The 20,327-nt window shown below is 50.1% G+C and overlaps 1 protein-coding gene across 2 annotated transcripts in view; it reads right to left on the reverse strand.

Annotated features, from left to right (window-relative positions):
* Positions 1–488: 488 nt before the first annotated feature.
* Positions 489–20,327, reverse strand: part of LOC122391664 (hemicentin-2-like) — a 49,730-nt gene continuing 29,891 nt past the window's right edge. For both annotated transcript variants that reach the window (XM_043385797.1, XM_043385796.1), the window contains 11 exons: positions 20,164–20,312; positions 19,558–19,705; positions 18,309–18,439; positions 17,372–17,531; positions 13,313–13,441; positions 9,587–9,751; positions 7,997–8,165; positions 5,878–6,011; positions 3,920–4,150; positions 3,283–3,443; positions 489–2,261 (listed from right to left, as the gene is read on the reverse strand). In XM_043385797.1, the coding sequence (XP_043241732.1) occupies positions 2,085–2,261; positions 3,283–3,443; positions 3,920–4,150; positions 5,878–6,011; positions 7,997–8,165; positions 9,587–9,751; positions 13,313–13,441; positions 17,372–17,531; positions 18,309–18,439; positions 19,558–19,705; positions 20,164–20,312 (1,754 nt within the window). In that variant the 3' untranslated portion in view covers positions 489–2,084. The remainder of the gene's footprint in view (positions 2,262–3,282; positions 3,444–3,919; positions 4,151–5,877; positions 6,012–7,996; positions 8,166–9,586; positions 9,752–13,312; positions 13,442–17,371; positions 17,532–18,308; positions 18,440–19,557; positions 19,706–20,163; positions 20,313–20,327) is intronic.

Here is a 20,327-nt window from a genome sequence, read left to right on the forward strand (position 1 = left end):
GCGCCGCGCTCCTCCCCCGCATTAGGGAGTGATACATGCTCCTGTTTTCTCCTGCTTACACCACCGTGGGTGGTCGACAGACCAGCCGTCTACGGTTGCCGAGCTGAATTAATTGTCTGCAATAAGCAGTAACGATGCAGCCGGCACTGTCGGTCATAGCCGCGGGGTATTTCTATCCCTCCTCTTGGTTAAGAGAGGGTCGGCGAGGAGGGAGCGGAGAGCGGAACGGTGCGCTGGTTAGGGCGCTGAAGAGGTGAACATTGATGAGTGAATTATTTGTGGAAGGAGATATCTGACTGGCGTATGGGCTAAAATCGTCGCGCACTTTGCATTGTTTGTTTTATATGCAATGTGCGATGTTTTTCAATCATTACTGCGGCGTTGGAACCTTGATTTTTTTTTTTACTTGCATGCGAGCGACAGGTAGCCCACCAGCTAACCAGGTGAATGGTCGCCAGTTAATTTGTCCACAATTACATAGAAATTGGGCGGACAGAGTATGTATTTCAGCACGGCGTTAGTACATAAGCGACGCACGCACACTCACAGCGAGCATTTAACCTGGGCGCCCGCACTGGGGCGTGGACAAATAATGAGCGATTGGCTCAAGGTCAGTGAAACGAGACAGGTTAGATAAAAGGAAGAGACGGGAAGATAACGAGTGGTGTAGAACATGACATGTAAATTGATAGGCATTGATTGAACATATCGATAGAGAGGACAAAAATTGAGAGAGAGAGAGAGAGAGAGAGAGAGAGAGAGAGAGAGAGAGAGAGAGAGAGAGAGAGAGGGGGGGGGTGAGCTATGACAGAAAAAACAGCAATAGGAAAGAGGCGAATGATAAGAGTTTGGAAGTTTTAGCTGTTAATATCACAGACAATGGTGAATGGCACGCCAAATTAGCCGGCAGGACGAACAAGGGACATCGCGAACTGACAGCATCCTTTTCGGCGCACACACAAACACACAAACACATAAACACACCTAAATCGGAGTCTGACGCAACAAACACCTAACGTCCGGGGTTACATCCGAATGGCACCGGTCCGAGCTGCTCTGATCCCGGGCGCACGTGGCTGCAGCTCGCCAGCGGCTTATCCAGAATCGCTCCGCTGAATCGCGCGCTATATTGGTAGAAACTGACTGGAAGCTAACACTCGGGGAATGCCCACGCCTTCAGAAATAAACAGTGATAAAGGGAGGACACTGGTCCTTGAGGCCACTGTTTGCAAACACACCGACATATAGAGCTGTCATTTTGAAATATCGTTCTGGTAGTGGAGATCTATCATGCGAACCAGCAGCACCGTTGAGCAGGGGCAGGCTGGCGGGGTGCAGAATGGAATAATCGCCGGCTCAGTTTTCATATCATTCAACGAACAATCATCTGTAAAAGACATTAATAAAATGCAAAATGCGATGGACATTAGTGTCACTGTGGTGCCCAAACCTGGCTGTTGTTGCTTTAGGTATCAACTAGATAAAAAAGACTTGTGAGTGTGATCATAAGACCTTGCTGACGTCTAATGTCACCTAATCAGTACAAAACTCACGTGACACGATACAAACAACAGACGCAATGACACATCCTAAGTCACTAACTAGCATAAGAAACACTTTACAATCATAATCATATTTCACTGTGCAATCGCTCGTCAATCCCGTTCAGTGGCGTCATTAGTGTTTGTCATTTACAGAGCAGCCCTGGAAGCTGCAGTTTGGCACGATACAATGCTGAAGTTGGACTCGCAACCAATCATTCACGTGAAATATAAAACACTGACGACTTGAACAAACATTAACCTATATGCACGGCGTACCATATGTTGCACTTCTAGTCTAATAAACGCTAGACTTAGGGGAACAAAGACGCATGCAGGGTCGCTCACTCATGAGGAACGTCACTATGACGTAAGCACTGTATCTGCGGATTGCTTGTAGTTCGTAAGTCTGTCGCAGTCCTCTCGCTTCCACACAACTGCACTCACGCAGTCGCCACGAGCACCAAATCCCGTCTCGGTCCAAGCACGGAGCTGCACTGTTCACTTCCACCGACCTTGATGACGTCATTTTTACGTCACCAATCAGACGACGCTCTCGCGCCGGTCGGCCATGAGCGGCGCGGCCTCCTCCAGGGTGGAGGTGTCGGAGTGACCCGAGTGAGAGTGAGCCGTGTCATACCGACACTCAGACGCATCGCTGCTGCACGACCTCTGGCCGGACTCCCTCGGCAGGCTGAAGTAGGGGCCCGCGTACGCCGGCTGCCGGGGCAGAGATACAGTCAGTGACGTCAGAGGCCCGGCGGCCAATCACACGCCGCCGGCAAGGCCGACGCCTGCCGGATGCTGTGCCGGCGTACAGCTGAGCGCTGCGGCACAGTCCGCAGGCAGGTGGCTGCCGAACGGATGGAACGACGGACGACTGACTGATATGCTGGACGTTTAATTATACCGAGATGATGAGATGATTCTACGGTATGAAATATGAATAGATTAAATAAAATCACGGGATTTTATGTTAGCCTAATTCAATAACATAAAATAATTTCGTTATTTCACTACTCTAATTAAAATGAATGTCATTTTGCCTTCTTTTGCTAAATTTGAATGCTTTAAACAATAGCCGAATAAATGACCATCTATGTTAGCAGCGGCACAAATCTTTTGAACCAATGCTGCAGTTTTTCTTTTCTTTAAAGCAGTTACCGCCACACAAAGGCTCAGCAAGGCGTCAACAAAAGCCGCTGTCACACGCGTGGGAAAACAACCAACTTTTTCTCAAAGCCTGTCTGAACTTGCCGAACCGTCAGCAGACTCTGGCCTGATCCTATAAACAGGACGGAGAACAGGGCGCATGTGCAACAGGCAGCGGGACTATTTCGTCCAGCTGATAGAGACAAATATCGAGGCACAATGGCCATCAGAAGTGAGCCTTTCAGAAGCGACTGCCGGAAGGCGCCTTCGATTTCACTCTGAGAGCTGCTCGATCGGGTTCTACATTCTCGACGCGTTCTCAATATTTCTGAGCTTAGAACTGAGGGTATTATACCTATGATATGGTTGTGTCCAACATTACTTTGCGTGATACCATGAAAATATGTAAAACGAAACAAATACCAAGTCTCTTTGCAAACTTCATTCACTAAACGCAAAAAGGAAGTTCAAGTTAAATGTTTCTCACTGGCATGTGGGTTGGCTAAATGGCATATGTAGCTTCGTGCACAGAAAAAACGGACAAACAATCAATGGACAATCGGCATGAAGTTGCTGACATTTGGCTCACCATTTTCGGGGAGGGAACTCGGGTGTACTCTCCGCGCCCCAGGGTACAGTAGGTCGAGTTGGGAGGCGGTGAACGCGAGCAGAACTTGCGCGGCAGGTCCAGAGGAGGGCGGTTGATGAGCCGCTCGGCCATGTAGCGCTCTTCCGGGTCATCGATGTCATCTGGCCGGGCACAAAGGTCAGGTCAGACGGCACAGGGAACGACACCCGGAACACACCAGACAGAGGCGGCGAATACAACTTAGAAATGTCAGTTAGACAATGCTGTCTAGGACTAGAGAACAACAATAGCACTGTGTTTTGTAGACAACCTAAAGCATGACATGCCATTGCTCGAGGATTAACAAGAGGTGATAATGCATTTGCACTGTAGGGCAAATCACAAAACGCATGCGATTGGACTGAAAACCTCGCGCTATTTTTCTTCGGCGAGGTAGGCCACCCGCAGTACATTCGTGCTTGCGGTACAGTCTACCTATCTTGAAGCCTACGAGCCATGGCTTTCTTTAGCACAAAGCGGAAAAAGATCGCATCACAATCAAGCAATCCAAACAAGCATAATGCCACCATAGGACCATTCAACTCACGGCACATCCTTTGACCTATCCGTGACCTCACACCTTGACCTCACGACTCACCGATTTTGACGGTGAGCAGGTCGGGGTTGTTGGCCGGGATGTGACATGTTGCCGAGCCGGGGGCTGCCTTCTCAGGCGGTGCCGGTGCCGGGTACCCCTCCTTCGCATCATTGTGTCCTCGGAGGCGCATTGTGACAACAATGGCGATGGCGAGGAGTACCAGAGTGCCGACGATCCCGATGAGAATGCCCAGGATCGGTGTCATCCGAAACAGGGAGCCCAGAGGGCCGGCTGGTGGAAGGGAAACACAGCCGTTTGTGAGAGATGTGGGAGGGAGAGAGAGAGAGAGAGAGAGAGAGAGAGAGAGAGAGAGAGAGAGAGAGAGAGAGAGAGAGAGAGAGAGAGAGAGAGAGAGAGAGAGAGAGAGTCGTAGCTCTCAGTGAGTGACTGTAGGCGCATAATGAGCTATTGCGCGGTGGTGCACAAAAGATCGCGGATCGTCGGTTTGAAATTTGAATGTCAATTCCTGACATTTTGGACATATAAAGCGCCATGAGCTGGTGCGGTACCTGATAAGAATAACATATTATCGCGTCTCCTTATTACCGTATTATGCATCCGCGAGGAGCTTTCAAGATAAAAGAGCAAAAGCACCATAGGTCGTAGCATATGATGACAACATTGCATGACATCAACTTTAATCTCATTCTCAAGAAAAGTGAGGAGACCGCAAGCACGCTAATCGTTGCAGACAGCGACGCCATAGATCCGTCGTCCATCCGACGTGAGTCGCCCGTCAATATCATGTCCCTGACGCCGTCGATACAGCCTGCCGGCGTCGGTAGCGTCGCGACGTGTGTGATTCCGAGACGGCCGCCGTCATATCGACCCGGCCAGCCATCATCACGCGATTACTTAGAGGAGTGGGGCGCAGCCAATCGTACTACATTGTCATGTCACATTACGGCCGGACGCCGGCATCACCGCGCTGGCACTAATCAGAAACCGGCCGGGAAATAGGTGGCCGCTGACAGGAGTTTCTAATCACGGCACTTTTATCCGCCGAGACAAAAGGAATTAGTAATTACCGTTTTCTATATGTGATTCTCGTAACGTTTATTCTTTTGTAGGTCGACTCTTTTGCGACTAAAATGTTATTGCTTCCGAGAGGTTATTAACAATAAATGCAATACGCAGCTATGATTGCTATAAATCCATAGAGACCAGAAAAATACGCAGAAAAATAAAAACCAGTATAACGCCTTTTGGGGCGACTAACGGAGCGAGCGAGAGGGTGAGCCTTGCACGTGCGAAATTTCGAGGGGGTACCTCCAGCTGACTTGTGCACGGCACCCTACTAACCGGTCTCTAGCGATGTGCCAAATTTGAGCACAATCGGCCCAGCCGTTCTCGAGATCTGGAAGCGGTACCCTGCACGTGCGCACGTGCAAAATGGGTCCCAACTGACTTGTGCACGGCACCCTACTAACTGCTCCGTAACCGTGTGCCAAATTTGAGCGCAATCGGTCCAGCCGTTCTCGAGATCTGGAATCGACCCCTGCACGTGCGCACGTGCAGCAGCACCCCAACTCTGGCACATGGATATGCATTGCCTAGTGAGTGCCTACCTACATGCCAACTTTCAGCGCAATCGGCCAAGTAGTTACCGAGATATTGCAACAATTGCAAAAGTGACACCTCTTCGTTTTGCACGTGGCACGTGCATAAGGGGTCACCCACATGCATCGGGAATAGCCCAATACTTGGTAGAAGAAATGAAGCTACCCTACAAAAATTACCGCATGTAAATCGGTCAAGTGGTTGCTGAGATATAAGCGTCGTAAAAGCGTGACCACGGCCGGCCGGCCGGCCGGCCGCTCATACTCAGAAATTTCCGTTAATCTAAGGAAAGACTACGCTCGCTTCGCTCGCTCCGTAATCACACTCCTGACCAACACCAGTGAAACGATGCCGACCCCAGGCCGATCTGGCAGCCCTGTCCATCTGTTAACACTCACTCATTTCACCCGTCTCGGCAGGTGTGGTGAGTGTAGCCACTTGTAGTCTCTGTAGGCGGCCACGCCCTCGGTCGTTATAGGCATACATGGTGACGGTATAGTTGCGTCCCTCCTGCAGGTCACTTATGAAAAACCTGTCGAGGTCAAACTCGGGTCAAACACGGGTCAAATGTAAAAACTGTCGAGGTCAAACTCGGGTCAATGATCGGTGGTCGGTGGCTCGTCGGACTGTTGGCGCCAAGTGGAGGCTGCATTTTATCGGGAGGTGTAGATTACGAAGTTGATGTTGATGATGATCGGAGTTCCATGTTATTAAGTTGTTGGAAGTCGATGGATTTCAGTATCGTTTGATTGCACATCGGCAATCAAACTTTGTGATTCTATATTGGTGTTAGGAGTGGGTGACTTCACTGGAAGCTTCAGTAATTCACTCTTAGTAGGTAGGTATAGTCGTTACAATAAAGAGTGATGCGACTGAAATCAACAAACATTACACTATTCAACCAAAATGGTTTTATTTAGTCCCTGAACAAACGCGGATAAACTTTGATACGAGACACACCGATAAAATGATGAGCGTTCTATGTTTATGCCACCATTCTAGGCGGCATCACATCAACTGAAGGAGATGGAACCGGAGCCGGGTGTATTGATTTGTTGCTCAGTGACCCGGCAACTGTAACGCCCACTTCAATTTAAGCGCAAGCGAGTCTGGGAGATCAGATCGATTCACGAGAATCACACGAAATTAATCAAGTGGTCCTTTACTGTGAGACTGTTGATATCAAACAATAGATCGCGAACAACAATGCTGGTCATTTTGATCCAGACTGTTGACTGTTGTTCACAATAAGAGCTTGTTTTCATTGCTAGTTTTTATTGGAAGTGCAAAGAAAGGTTCTTTGTTCTTTCCACCAAAATGTACGAAAAAAATGATAAAGCGAAAGTACGACCGCGTGATAATATGAACGCTATCAAAATTGTTTCTTTTTTGTAATCAAACGTATCCACAGAATACGTGGTGATTTATGAGTATCCTCGTTTTAAACTTTCTACCTATTCAAATTACAAGTAAGAACCTCAAAAAATTTACAAACCTTACAATTTACCACATCTCACAACAGTCCAAGTATTTATCATCACAATACAGCTGTCAGTAACCGCCCGTCAACTGAACGAGGGTGCTAGTGTCCGTCCCAGTTTCCTCCCCTCTCCCGCGGGATTTCTCCCGGGTGGGCCAGTCCTCAGTGCCGTCGCCAGCCATCGTCGCTGCTCGTCACCAGTGCGCCGTTTTTGTCACCGACGAACCGACTGGCGCCCCGGGCCGACCGGGGAGCGCTCTATATCACTGTCTGGTGGCGTCGACTCACCATCACTGATGTCGTGACGGCTGCTCCCACCCCGCCCTTGAACGGGGAGGAGGCGGCAAAGAGGCGGTGGGGATGGAGGCAGGGGCGGCAGAGAAGAGAGAGAGAGAGAGAGAGAGAGAGAGAGAGAGAGAGAGAGAGAGAGGGAGGGAGAGAGAGAGAGTGAAAGAGAGGGAGAGAGAGAGAGAGGGAGAGAGAGAGAGAGAGAGAGAGAGAGAGAGAGAGAGAGAGAGAGAGAGAGAGAGAGAGAGAGAGAGAGAGAGAGAGAGAGAGAGAGAAGAGAGAGAGAGAGAGAGGGGGAGCAGCGAGATTGGCGGCGGCGGTCGGGACAGAAGAGGAAAGAGCAACGAACGGTCCGGGGGGGGGGGGGGGGGCAGAGTGCGACTGAACGACGCATTTGCATACGGAGAAGAGGGAGATGACGGCAGAGCGGAATAGATAAGTGAAACGGAGGCAGAGGGACGGAGGCACTCAGCCGTGCAATAAAATGCCGAAATGGAATAAGAGCACGGGCTAGATAGATGTGATTTAAGAGTGACGTCATCCATGAAGAAAAAAGCAATAGATGATCATCACACACAAAAATCAGAGGAGCCGCAAATGAATCAGATGAAACCTAGACTTACCCATATTTTCCTGTTTTTTCTTTCTTTCTTTTTTTGCTGATTACTAAACCGTCAACTTGTCAACTGATTACAGTCCCTCCATTCCCCACCCTCACCTCATCCCACCTCCCGCGGCTGCGGACTGACCTGGGAAGAGCCGAGCTGCGGTTGGCCACCATCTCCTGAGTGACCGAGTCACGGACCATCACCGTGAACCACTGCTGCAGGCCGCCGTGAAAGCCCGCCTGGCAGGCCGTCTCCAGGCTGGCCGTGGTCCGGTTCAGGACGGAACAGTTGTGCAGAGGGCCGGGACGCTCTGTGCAGGTCACACGGGGCGGGTGTCAGTCCACGAGCTGCTGTGAAAAGTGTGCTGGTGGTTCGTCCGTAACGCATAACACGCTGCCCGTAACCGTAACCGTTAGTGTCACTGCTTTGCTGGACACGCAAACAAACTGCTGGCTTTAGAACATGGTGTTGTTGCCATTATAATATGCTTGGTATGCATGGTATTTGAAAATTTCTTCATAAGTATCGTGCTACTGTCAAAACATACTTGCATTGAGGCCTTGTACGGAGAATAACAGGTATAAGCCGTTATAAACAATAGCATGCAACGTTCACAATCCACATGTTATCGGGACATCAAAAATTTGCGAACAGACTTAACTTCCCAAAATTAATGTTTGTGTTTTCCTTCGTGCTGATTAAGCTTCTGTAGTTCCTTAGTTACATTCGTTGATTTTATCCCCACGGTACCTCAGCTGCTCAGCACCATTATGGTTTATACCACAATACCTCAGCCTGGGCAGCACTCTCCCTCAGCTCATAAATACCTGAGAGAAGATGTGCCCCTGCACAAATCTGGCGCATCAACAGCTAAATGTACCGATACATAATGTAGAGATGATACACGGCAGTAATAAATTGCAGAGATCGTACATTTTCAACTGCGATAATGACGTTAAGGCGCGAACGTCTGATTGCCTTCGTTCCACGCGTTGACGAATCAAGAGTTATCATCACGCAGAAAGTCGTTTTCGGAATGGATATTTCGGAGAAGACCGAAAATAGTGGCACCATTTGGAAATATCCTAGCCTGCCCGTATGTAAATTATCAGAATCATAGCGTAGAAAATGTACGAATGAAAGATTAAATGAAATTAGAGAAGGGTAGCTTCACTTCGCCGTTTTCACTTTATTTATTAGCCGTTGTAGTTAAAGCAATATGCATTTACGTTCAAGAAATGCTTATCCGGACACATTTGTTGCTGCCACGGCACAGCCAGCCCTGAAACCTTTTTTATGCGTTATACTGACCTGGGCGGTCACCGTGAATTCTTTTCTTTTATAATTTATATATTGTCCTTTTCTTTCATGATTAAGAGCCGCCTCTTTCTTGCCCTGTGACGGACACAAAAACATCCAACCCTCTCCCTGCTGGATGCACTTTTGCCATGACCTTGACTGACCCGACAGTCTCCCACTCTCCTGTTCCTGAACGCGCCCCTGCCGTGACCCGACAGTCTCCCACCTTCCCGTTCCTAAACGCACCCCTGCCGTGACCCGGCAGTCTCCCAATTTCCCATTCCTGACCGCACCTCTGCAGTGACCGGCAACTGACCCGGCAGTCTCCCACCCTCCCGTTCCTGACCGCGCCCCTGCCATGACCGGCGACTGACCCGGCTGTCTCCCAATTTCCCATTCCTGACCGCGCCTCTGCCGTGACCGACGACTGACCTGCGAGCACGAGCTGGATGCGGCAAGGCTCCTTCTGCCGACCCAGCAGGTTATCCGCCCAGCAGAGTAGGGTGCCGAAGTCGTGATGAGACCTCGGTGTAAAGCTGACAGTGCTGGTCGGGCCGGCACTAGTGACCCGGCCCTCAGGGACGTCAGACACGGCGCCTGCGGACAAACGGGCGGGTCACAACCGACCGGGGGAGGGGCTGGACATAATGAACTTGGAGAAACGGACAGTAATTTCACTTAAACAAAGATTACATTCGTGCTTGGTGGCATGGATTCGAGTTAAAACGTTGCATGACAAAGGCCTTCAGTGAATAAAAAGTGGTCTCATTGGCCGCCGTTTGGACAGGGCCAGTTAGGTCGGAGCCGGAATGACCGGCGTAACATTCGTCTCGGTCGGCCGTCCCACCATCGGTCTCGAGTGACCGCTCCCGGACCGCTGCACGGGACGTTATTCCTCTCTGCAGAGTACCGGCCGTGACGTTATGCGGCAGCGCACCGTCAAATAGTTCACCCGAGTCGCAGTGACCTCGACCTCCTTCCGCGATCGCTCACAGTGCACCGATACGCGACAGATCGCTATCGTGAGAGTGAAGGGCGGCCGAGTTTCAGATCAAGAGCGCATAAATCACCAGCTTGCTGCGAGAAGAGTGATAGGCGCGATACCTAAATGAATCTCTGATCGAGGACATGCAGAGAAAATGGTAAAAACTGATTTGAGATTTCTACTGGTAGCCACGCCGAGACACTGATTACCCCTTCCGTGAGATGGTTTGATACTAGTAACCGATGGGCATGGATATCGGTTCGACAAAAACTTCGGCATGTCACACGTCAGGCTGGTCGGGAGGATAACTAGCACCTAGTGACACCGAGCAACAAAAACTCCCTAGAAATTGACCACTGCGATCACCCTCGTGTCGACCCTCGAGTGGTAACTAACACGGTAGGCTGAGAGAGGTCAGCCTGCGGCGACCCAATGACGTCATAAAGTGCTCTAATGCCAGCTGACGACGGCGACGCTAGATGACTTCCGGCTGCTCGCTGATGGCCTGTGATGTTGCAGAGATTCCAGAGAGAAAGGCGACGACCTTCCACTGCAGGGCGCTGCTGCATTGGGGCGGCTATTTCGAGAGCGCAGCTGTTAAATTCATTAGGTGGGTACTGGGCGCGGTTGTCGCGCAAGCTGCCAGACATGGGTGCCGACTAGGGAGCCAAATGAGCCGCCTCGTATGGCACAACGTTTGGCGGCTCGATACGACATGGGTTGGTAGAAAAACACGTTTTGATACCAGGCCACTGAGTGACATATTCCGTACCGCGTTGCACAACTGGATCTAAACTCGTCACAATAACTAACGAAAGATTCCCTCGGCTAGAAATCTCGCTGCATATCTAGCTAATATCATCATCCAAGACATCATTCCGTTGATGATCTGCCACCCATACATCATCGCTATTGATCGCGTCTGCCTAGATTAGGCACTCAAGACGGAGAGAAAAACAGTGACGGAGCTAGCAACAACAAACGATTCAGCATCCGCCATGACAGAAAACCGGTCGCCGAAGACAATTGATCTCAGCGACTGAGACATGATCTAACCATTCCAGACCGGTCCCTGTTGAACCAGTGGTGCCAGGAATCAACCGGCTAGATTTGTGAGTGCACCTGAACTCGTGTCAGGTGAACGCCCGTTGCGCTACAAGACCTCTCAGTTCTCTTCATCGGGTCACTGACGCCGGAAGTAAAAAGTGTGCGTATGTGTGTCTGTCTGTGTGTGTGGATGTGTGTGCAGCTGCCGGACAAGTTTTGGCCGTTGTCTGGGGGAGCGACTTACAACTGCAGTAATCCGAGAAGCCGCGAAAAATCGACCCACTCCTTAGAATGTCACGATACATCTGCGCGTAACGTGAACGGTGGCTTTGAATGGTGTAAAAACGACGCGGAATTCAGCCCGCTCAGTGGACTCCGCTGAACTGAAGCAGATATAATGAGGGCATTTCTCAGCCGAGACTGAAAGAGAGAGGGAGACAGAGAGGAGAGAGAGAGAGAGAGAGAGAGAGAGAGGGGGGGGATAGAAAGAGCTCAGAGGAGGGGAAAGATGCATTTGCATTTGGAGACAATGCCATCAAATAAATGTACTAAGTGCATACGGGAATCAGTCATTCATGATAATGGAGCAGGCTTAAAGACCAAAGGATGCTTGTGACTTCTTACAAAGAAATGGATAAGATTCGTATGGCAGTTGCTCCATGTGCCTAGCGGCTTTGACTCATTTAAAAGCCCATGCAGACGAAGACTGTCGCAGCCAGCATCATTTCTCGTCAGCAGACGTTGTACTGATTTATTGGATGTCACATCGGGAACGTAAAATTATAATTTTTAATGGACTTTGAGTGGGTGTCCGGCTTCCAGCCTCGCTGCAGATGACTAGAAGTCAGATGACTGCCCAGTTATAAATGGGAAATACGCTGACCAAAACTCGACCGTTTCCCTGCATACAGATATTCACAATGGAAGCGGCCGTATGAGACGGCGACATAAGCGGATGACCTTAAATCTCCCGTTCAACCTTTGCGTACTAAATGAAGGAACAAAAGGCAGGGGTGCAGACTATCTCACCCGGCTCTAACTCGGAAAGAGGCGGTGAGCAGCTCTTCACTATTCAGTAGGCCTGTTGTAAGTAGCATTAAGGAGCTGTAAAACTGTCAAATATCTCCACGGGTAGTACGCGCTTTGGAAAGGTCACGGGGCAGATTGCAAGTATCTCGCCTACCTTGGTGGCTTGCTGGAAAGGCCTCGCGCTCGAATGAATATCAATGAGGTATTTTACATGAGAACTGGACACCAACGCACACTTGTCAAAGATGAAGGCACGCTACCGCATTGGGTTGTAGAACAGCCCACGCTGCCGAACGGATCGGGAAGCGATTGTAAATGTGCAAAGACGTATAGTCCAGTGCAAAAACGCGTGTCAAAAATCAGCCCACACTGCTGTCTTGCAACTGTGCGGGATATTATTGCTTCTGGACAAAAGCCATCCTCCTGCAGCAGCTGTGGGAACGGTAAGACGAAGCGGTGCTGCATAAAAATAACCGAATAAGTAAAAACACGCAATAGATTAGAGCCACTTACATATTGTTGTTCTTCAGAAGGAGGTGCATATTTGTTTTTAAACCAACTTTAAATAAGCCTGAACCCCGCACGCCACGCGAGCACACGCGCACCCCACCCGGCCAGCGCTGCCTGCGTTCCTTGTTCGCGACCATACATCACTACTGATCCTCTCAGTGGCGGGTATGGTCTGTCCTAAGGCAGGGTTTCATTTCAATATTTCATCTGGTCCGCAGCAGTCTTATATCATTTTCAAAATTAAGCTTCAACGCACAGTTAAGCCAGTCATGCGTTACCACAAAACTTGCAAGGAAATGTAAAAATTTTGATGACAAAGAACTCAGCTGAAATTTTACCGGCGCTAAAATGGTGGCTTCATCCGACTAAAAAAGCACATAAAATATTATAACGATCATTTGACCAGCCAAAATAAGCATTCTTCTTACAAAGGATTTGTTCAATTGGAAGCAATGTGATTCTCAGCACTCCCAAGCCCTGTATGTTGTTGGTTGTAGGTTGTAGTGTGCTGTAGGTTGTGAACAGGCTGAAGTGTGCCTCAGGTGTAGGTGGTGTGTGTTCTCAGTGGGTGCATCCCCGTCACTCACCTGACACGTTTAGCGCCCACGTGTAGCGGAACGGCTCCGGATTGGCCGACACGCTGCACGTGACATTGACCGTCTCGCCCCGGGCGGCCTGCACCGTCTCCGTCCCGTCAGACGCACAGACGGGCAACACTGGAAAATAGCAGAGGTCACGGTCAAATGCGGGGAGGGCATACGGAGGTTCGGCTCAGCATACTTCACACTCCACACACCACGGCCGTGGATCCCAAAGCCATTTGGTCGGTCTTCAAGGAAAGCAAGTTTGAGTGCATCTTAGGGTCATCACCGTTCCGTGCTTCTATTCTCAGGATACTGATATCCTTCTCCTCCACGCCGCAACCCCCCTCCGGGCTGGACAGGCAACTTTATCTCATGCGGGCTGCTCCCTTGGAGCGGCACCGCTGCTCCCGAGGGAGCGCACCCCGTAGCCGGGTGCAGTGAGTGCCTTGGGGCTGGGTGGCCTGTCCTCTGGATGGGCTCAGCCCCGGCGACTCACTAGGGTGCCTGCCCAGACCAATGTCTCCCCCTAATTCCTATCATCCTTCCGGCTCTGCAATGGTCTTGTCAGACCGAAAGGGCCTAACCCAAAAAAAGAAAGACAAGAAAAAACATCTTAGGGTGGGGAATACTAGTCGCGGAAACGAGGCGCGGAGAGCCGAATTGGCATTACTGCATTTTAGGGGGCGGAGAAGACCATAACACCACTACGAAATGGTATGTGAAGGTCACTTGAAATGAGAGCGGTGTTTTCATGTTTTATGGAACGCCCTGTTAATGTGCTATATTCCCATTAGATGGTAGATTACAGTAAGTGATAAATGACCCGGCGCGAGGACAAGCAAGGTCTTCGCGAATCCTTAGTGTAATTACTATATTTTATGACAGACAATAACCGGCCGCTTAATGTGACCAAATATGTCTCGCTTTGAATCACGAGCACGTCCTTTGAGTTGATAGGCACATCAATTACAACCGATAATAGGCCTGGTTAGAGTAATCATTGGAGCGTTCTCAGTCGGCGATAAGCAGTAAAACCGGCTTTATGCACCCCCTGACTGTTGACAGCTATCCACTGGCGGTGAAGTGTTGCATCGCCCTTCATCCCTCCCCTATCCTGTCGGAGGCAGCTCCAGCCGGTGCACCCGTGCCGGCGCTTTGTTTAGTCGCTCCGTATCCCGCCGTGGCTGAGCCTCGCCGCCAGCGGAGCGGAAGGCAGATATGAAGCCGGCGGGCCGCCTGCCTCGCCGTCGGCACAGCGGCTGCCCTCAGACCGGCCGATTCATCTGCATTCGTGCGGCAGCCGCGCGCCTCCACTGACAGCCAGGGAAGGCGGACCAGAGAGAGGCCAGACGAAACAGCTCGGTAGAAACCGAGAGCGCGGCACCAAGTTACTGCTGAGTTCGATAGTGAAAGGTCATCGGCGCGACGCTCTCCCATGTGTAACAACTGTGGTGATCCCGTTGGGACGCGATCGGAATATAATTGATATATCCTGCCAGTGATGACAGTTTCTCTTGATCACAAACTCCTGAGGGTTTTCAATATTCAGAGCCGCTCTGTTCCTCTGACTTATTCGAGCTCTGCCAGACGCTGCCACCCGAGTACATACACTTTACATGTTTAATGTCACTTCATCCGAACCGCCGTATCTTGTGTCGACCGCCGACGCCGAGCCGGTATCAAATGCACCTTGGCGACAGCACTGGGGTCTTGGGAGACATCGCCACGTGCGACCGCTGATCTGCCATTCTCCGGACGCTGCACCGCGGCGCGCCGGTCATGTCAAGAACCTCCCTATCCGACCTGCCACGGGAAGTGGGCGATCAGCCACGAGCGGCGCGGCGGTCGTCGCGGTCGGGCACGGTCGATGATTTAGTGGCCGCGTGTCATTTGTAACGCGTTGAGCGGCGCCCGGAGACGGCTAATGTGCGTAGCCAGGTGCGCGGCGTCCGCAGGCGGTGCCACTAATTATCACCGTCATCGGGCCGGCGTCATCGGCCAAGTGGAATAACGAGCGCGTCATTGGCCGGCGGCGACGCGCCATCGGCAGCCGGGGCTTTACAGGGACTCCTGGACAGGTAGCATGGTCCGCTGGTCAAACGGCGGGCACGTCCGCATGGAAACGATACCACTGAAGTGCGCATGTTGAGGAGGGTCTGCTTGACCATGAATCAATAGCCGTAGGTACTAGTCCCGGAAGGCAATGAATCACTCGGTCGATTGGCGATAGGTGGTAGTTCGATTGCAATTGCGCCGGTATGTGCTCACGTTTATTTTACGTGCCTTCTGCCGAGCCCTCAATAAAATCGGATCATGAAAACGTGATGTACCAATTTCCTCCGCACGTAATAAGAGAGCGGTTTGGCCGGCACGCTGCACACCTCGGCGTTAACCCGCGCCCTGGTGGGGTCTGTTTATAACGCGACCTGGTGGTGGGGGGGGGCTATTTTTTGCCCCCCCCCCTCGTATCTCCGAAACTACTTGACGGATCCTCAAAATTCAAACGGCGTTCGAAAGGCCTGTCAAATTTGTCGAAGGAAACCAAATTTCATTGACCTCGGGGTCACCGATGACGTCACAGGTCAGGTCAAAGATGACAAGTTTCACCGTTCACGGGTCATCTAGGGAATGCGCTATAACACCGAAGAAAACGCATTTTGTCGAGAATCAGCGATAGGGCGTCAGTTGCCTAGTACATATGTTGCTATAAGAGGTCACTGACAATACCAGGTCAGGTCACCAAGGGTCAGAGCCCAGAGGTCAGGTCACATGAACCTAACATTAGGTACTTAGGTTGTGCGATGCATGTTTTATGGCCAATTTTTCATTTCCAACTCAATGGTGTTGGTTATAAGACTATCAGGTACGGCTTAGGTCACTTTCTGGTGAAGGTCAGGTCAAGGTCAGGTCAAGAAAGGTCAAATTTTAAAGTTGATAGTTTTGCATAAAATGGGTATTGATTCGATGCAGCTTGTCACGGGGAGTCTAATGGTGGTCTTTGTTTTGCGCTACGGGGTCTAGAATTGCTAAAAATTGAGTTTGAAAATTTGACGTCATCAATTTTGAACAGTTTTTTCGCTATAACTTCGCCAAAAAATGAGGTATCAATCTCAAATTTGGTATGTGGATAGAAGGCGGTAAGGACTATCATATATATTCCGTTTTTTGCGAAACTCCAAAAACTTTTTGGATTTTTCGGTTATTATATTCAAAACATCTATTTTTTAATTTTTGGGGTCAAAATCCAAAAAAATTCAAAAATCCGAGATAACAGTTTTGTAGCCCTGTCAATTTTACATCTTTTATGTATTTATCGTTTTTCTGTATTTGCAAAGCTATAGGCCTGACAGCTCTTCCCGCGAAACCCTTTTTTTGGTCGAAAACGGCAGAACATGACGTCACTCTGACGTCATTTCCAGCCAACCTATCATAGCCTTTGGAAAAAATTTTGGTCACGATGTGTAAAATTGATGTCCGAGAGGGTACTGAAAGTTTGGTGGCGATCGGCGCAGCGGTTCTGGAGATATATCGAAAAGTCTGGAGGGGGGGCAAAAAATAGCCCCCCCCCCACCAGGGCGCGGGTTAAGTGCCGACATTAGCCCTCTGCGCGGTGTGCCGATATCGCTCCCAAGGTATCCGCTGCTCGCAAAAACAGGCCACGCATCCGCCAAACTTTTAGCCCCGTGTGCCTCCAACGGACCGATAGCATCATCCGGCGGTTTTTATAGTCCTCGAACCGATCTCTCGACCTCTTTGTCCTAGTGCGTGTCCACAGGATAAACTAAATCAGACCTAACTAAATGGACGCTACCACAATCTCACTGATGACAAAAAGGAGACCCGGCCATCCAGAGGGAACAAATACCAGAGGCGCACTTACAATCGATGGAGATAAGACTTGGCTAAACCGCTCCCGTTCACCGATATAAGGCTCGATTGAAATATAAAATGTCACTTCCAAGTCACGTAATGCCGTCGCCGTTTCTCTAACATTACCGGCGACTGATGACGTCATAAAACACTTATGACCCTGTTCTGTTAGGTAAGTTGAAATTGACTGACCTTGCACGTCGAGTGTGGTGTAGTTGCTCTCGGCCGTTCCCTCAGCGTTGGTGGCCTCACAGCTGTACTGACCACTTGCTTTGGTAGTGACCGAACGCAGCACCAGCGATCCGTTTGAGATGTCCACAGAAAGGTGCGGGAAGAGCCCAATCGGCTTTGACTGCGCCCAGAGGTCATCGGAGGTCAGTGGGGGTCAGGGGAGATCAAAGGTCAGAGGCAGTCAGGAAAGGTCAGGGAGGTCATAGGTAGTCAGCAATGAACAGTAAAAGTGAGTAAGAGACGGTGGAGAGCGGTGAAGATCAGAAGAGCTCTGCATAGGCAGCTGAGGTCATTTGAGATCAGAAGAAATCAGAAGAGGTCAGAAGGGATCAGAAGAGGTCAGAGGAGATCAAAATAGATCAGAAAAGAGCAGAATAGAGATCAGAATAGAGACAGAAGGTCATTACCCAGGTCAACGAAAATCAGCGGCGATCAGCAGATCAGATATCAGTGGATTAGATTAGCTACGCGAGATAAGGAGAGATAGTGACTTTGGGGAGAGGTCAGCAAAGGTCACTCGATCATCTATGAGCCGGGTACGCTAGTGCGACAGTGCAGGTCCGATGGTAATGCACGGCACCCCGCTACACTAAAGGTCGTCGAGCTAGCACCTCCCAGGAAAATGTCGCGCCACACCGGCCGGCAACCGGCTCCGCTGCGACACTATTACAGCGCCAGGTAATGTTTCCTTATTGCTAATGGCAGTTATCGATGAGTGCGAAACCATGTACATTACATTTTCCATTAAATAAAGTTAAGATAGGAACAGTTTTAATTATCAAATTAGATAGTTTCGCACAGGGCTAAGTAGAAGCAGCGGACTATATGATGTAAAACAGTAAGCACATGAGCAATATAGCAAACAATATAACAGTTTTCAATATCCGGTGGACTGTACCTGGAATTTCCAGCGGATGTCGGTGACCGGAGGGTCAGCTCTGACGTCACACTTCATGAAGACGTCATCCCCCTGACGGGTGCCGCGCTCCTGGAGTCGTGACCAGAGCCGCAGGGTCGGCCGGGGCTTGTCTGCCGGCGGACGGACGGCAGAAACAGTGACGTCATCAGCTCGGCATAGATCGGGGAATAAAGTTGGCAAGAGCTGGGTTGTTTATGATAGATAGCTGTTGTTTCAGCTGACCACAATGCAGATAAATATTAGAATAGAAATTGAAGAAGTGCTGTGAAATTATGACCGAATTAAGACGGATAATTTTATTCGGAATGTGCACACAGTAGGTATATTTTAAGTAAGGTATAAATATCAAACCTCAACCTTCCACTTCCGTTTCTCAGCCAAAATATTTATCTCCAGCACCGTGTATAATGTGCGACAAGGGCAATGTCATCAGCTCTGAGCCCGCTCCCGGTGAATGCCGTGTCAGCATCTCTGCCGGGCTGGGTCTCGGCTCTGTTGTAATTTGTCGGGCGTCATTTGCCGTGGCGCCATCTGGTGACGGTGTCGTCATCAGCCGGCTGCCGGCGGATGACGCAGCACGCCGGACTAATAGCGGCAGGCCGTGCTGACCTGGCGGGCCCCGAGATGGGCCGCCCGACCGCGACCTCGGGCACTCCACGAGAGCCGGCTATTTTATTGGCGGGGCGGTGTTTTTCTCCACGGAAATCACGCTAAACTGGGGACATTTGCCCACAGGCACAAGGCCGAAAGAGGATGAAATCTGTGTCAATTGGCCATCAGCTGAGACGAAATATATAGCCGGTGTGGTCTTTTGTAAGACGCTTTATCACGGTGAAGGACGCAGAATAGGCCTTACTTTGTCGAAGTAAATTATCCAGACAGCTTCACAGTTCATTGAGATGCTAATAAATAGGGATTGACAGGAGATTTAAATGTATTCGGGCCTCAGGGGACTTATTCTTACCCGTCATTTCAAAATATTATGCCTGCTATTTAGTGATATTTTTTACCAAAAACGTCTCCGTCCAGCATCGAGCTTCTGATTAAATTTTTAATTGCATCGCATTTTTCAGTGACATCCTTTTCTCATCACCACGATCGTTTTCTTTTCTTTTTAAGAATGCTTCCCGACGTCCTTCTCCACTAAGTCGACTAAACCGTAACTAGGACAGCTTCACCAGCCTCCACCCACAACACACGATGAATACGATATATTTGCTGTACTCACAGTGTACGGTGAGCGGCCAGGACTGCTGCAGCGGCGCCGCGCGCAGCTTGTGGTTCTCGGCCTGACACCGCAGCTGCTGACCCAGCGAGTCCATGTCGGGGGTGAACGACAGCACCGACCGGGTGACATTGAACGCCTCCAGGTGCTCCTGTCGATGGGTTGGAAATTCAGCTAAAATAGTTGCACTATTCCGGCTGCAGCTCTGAAGGTTGTAAAATAAGTCGATCTTGATAGAGGACCACTAAAATCTCTCCATAACTCGTCTAGTTTTTAACCAAATATAGCTCATTTTTATTCTAAAATCGTGAAGGAAATTGTCAAGTACTTATAATGTACATATAGCATCAACTTTGTTGCTATGAGGAAAGGCAAGCGTATCAAGCAAGTAGCCTCGATCAAACATTATATTTCCGGTGTCAGCTTGATCACTTGAACCCTTCACAGATTGACGTCGCGCTCGCCCTTTGATGACCCGATACCTCAACTGATTTCATCTCGGTAATCTAATAACCTAATCGCAAGCCAAGAATACTCGTGAGTCCAACGCTTTGATCTATAACCATTCGTGCTGCTCGGTAACCGGAGCGTCGCCGGTTCGATTCTCACCTCACGCGCGTGTTTCAGTTTCTGCGAGCCGAGCCACCAGGTGATGGAGGCGGCAGGTCGCGAGCCGGCGCTCTCACAGCTCAGCTGATAGGTGGTGCCAACTGAGAGCGGTCGGTTCACCCCCATCATGTTCACAGTGAGGGGCCGCACTGGAAGGACAGTGG

The sequence above is a fragment of the Amphibalanus amphitrite genome, unplaced genomic scaffold, assembly GCF_019059575.1.
Source record: "Amphibalanus amphitrite isolate SeventyFive unplaced genomic scaffold, NRLGWU_Aamphi_draft 000448F_arrow, whole genome shotgun sequence".
Lineage (NCBI taxonomy): Eukaryota > Metazoa > Arthropoda > Thecostraca > Balanomorpha > Balanidae > Amphibalanus > Amphibalanus amphitrite.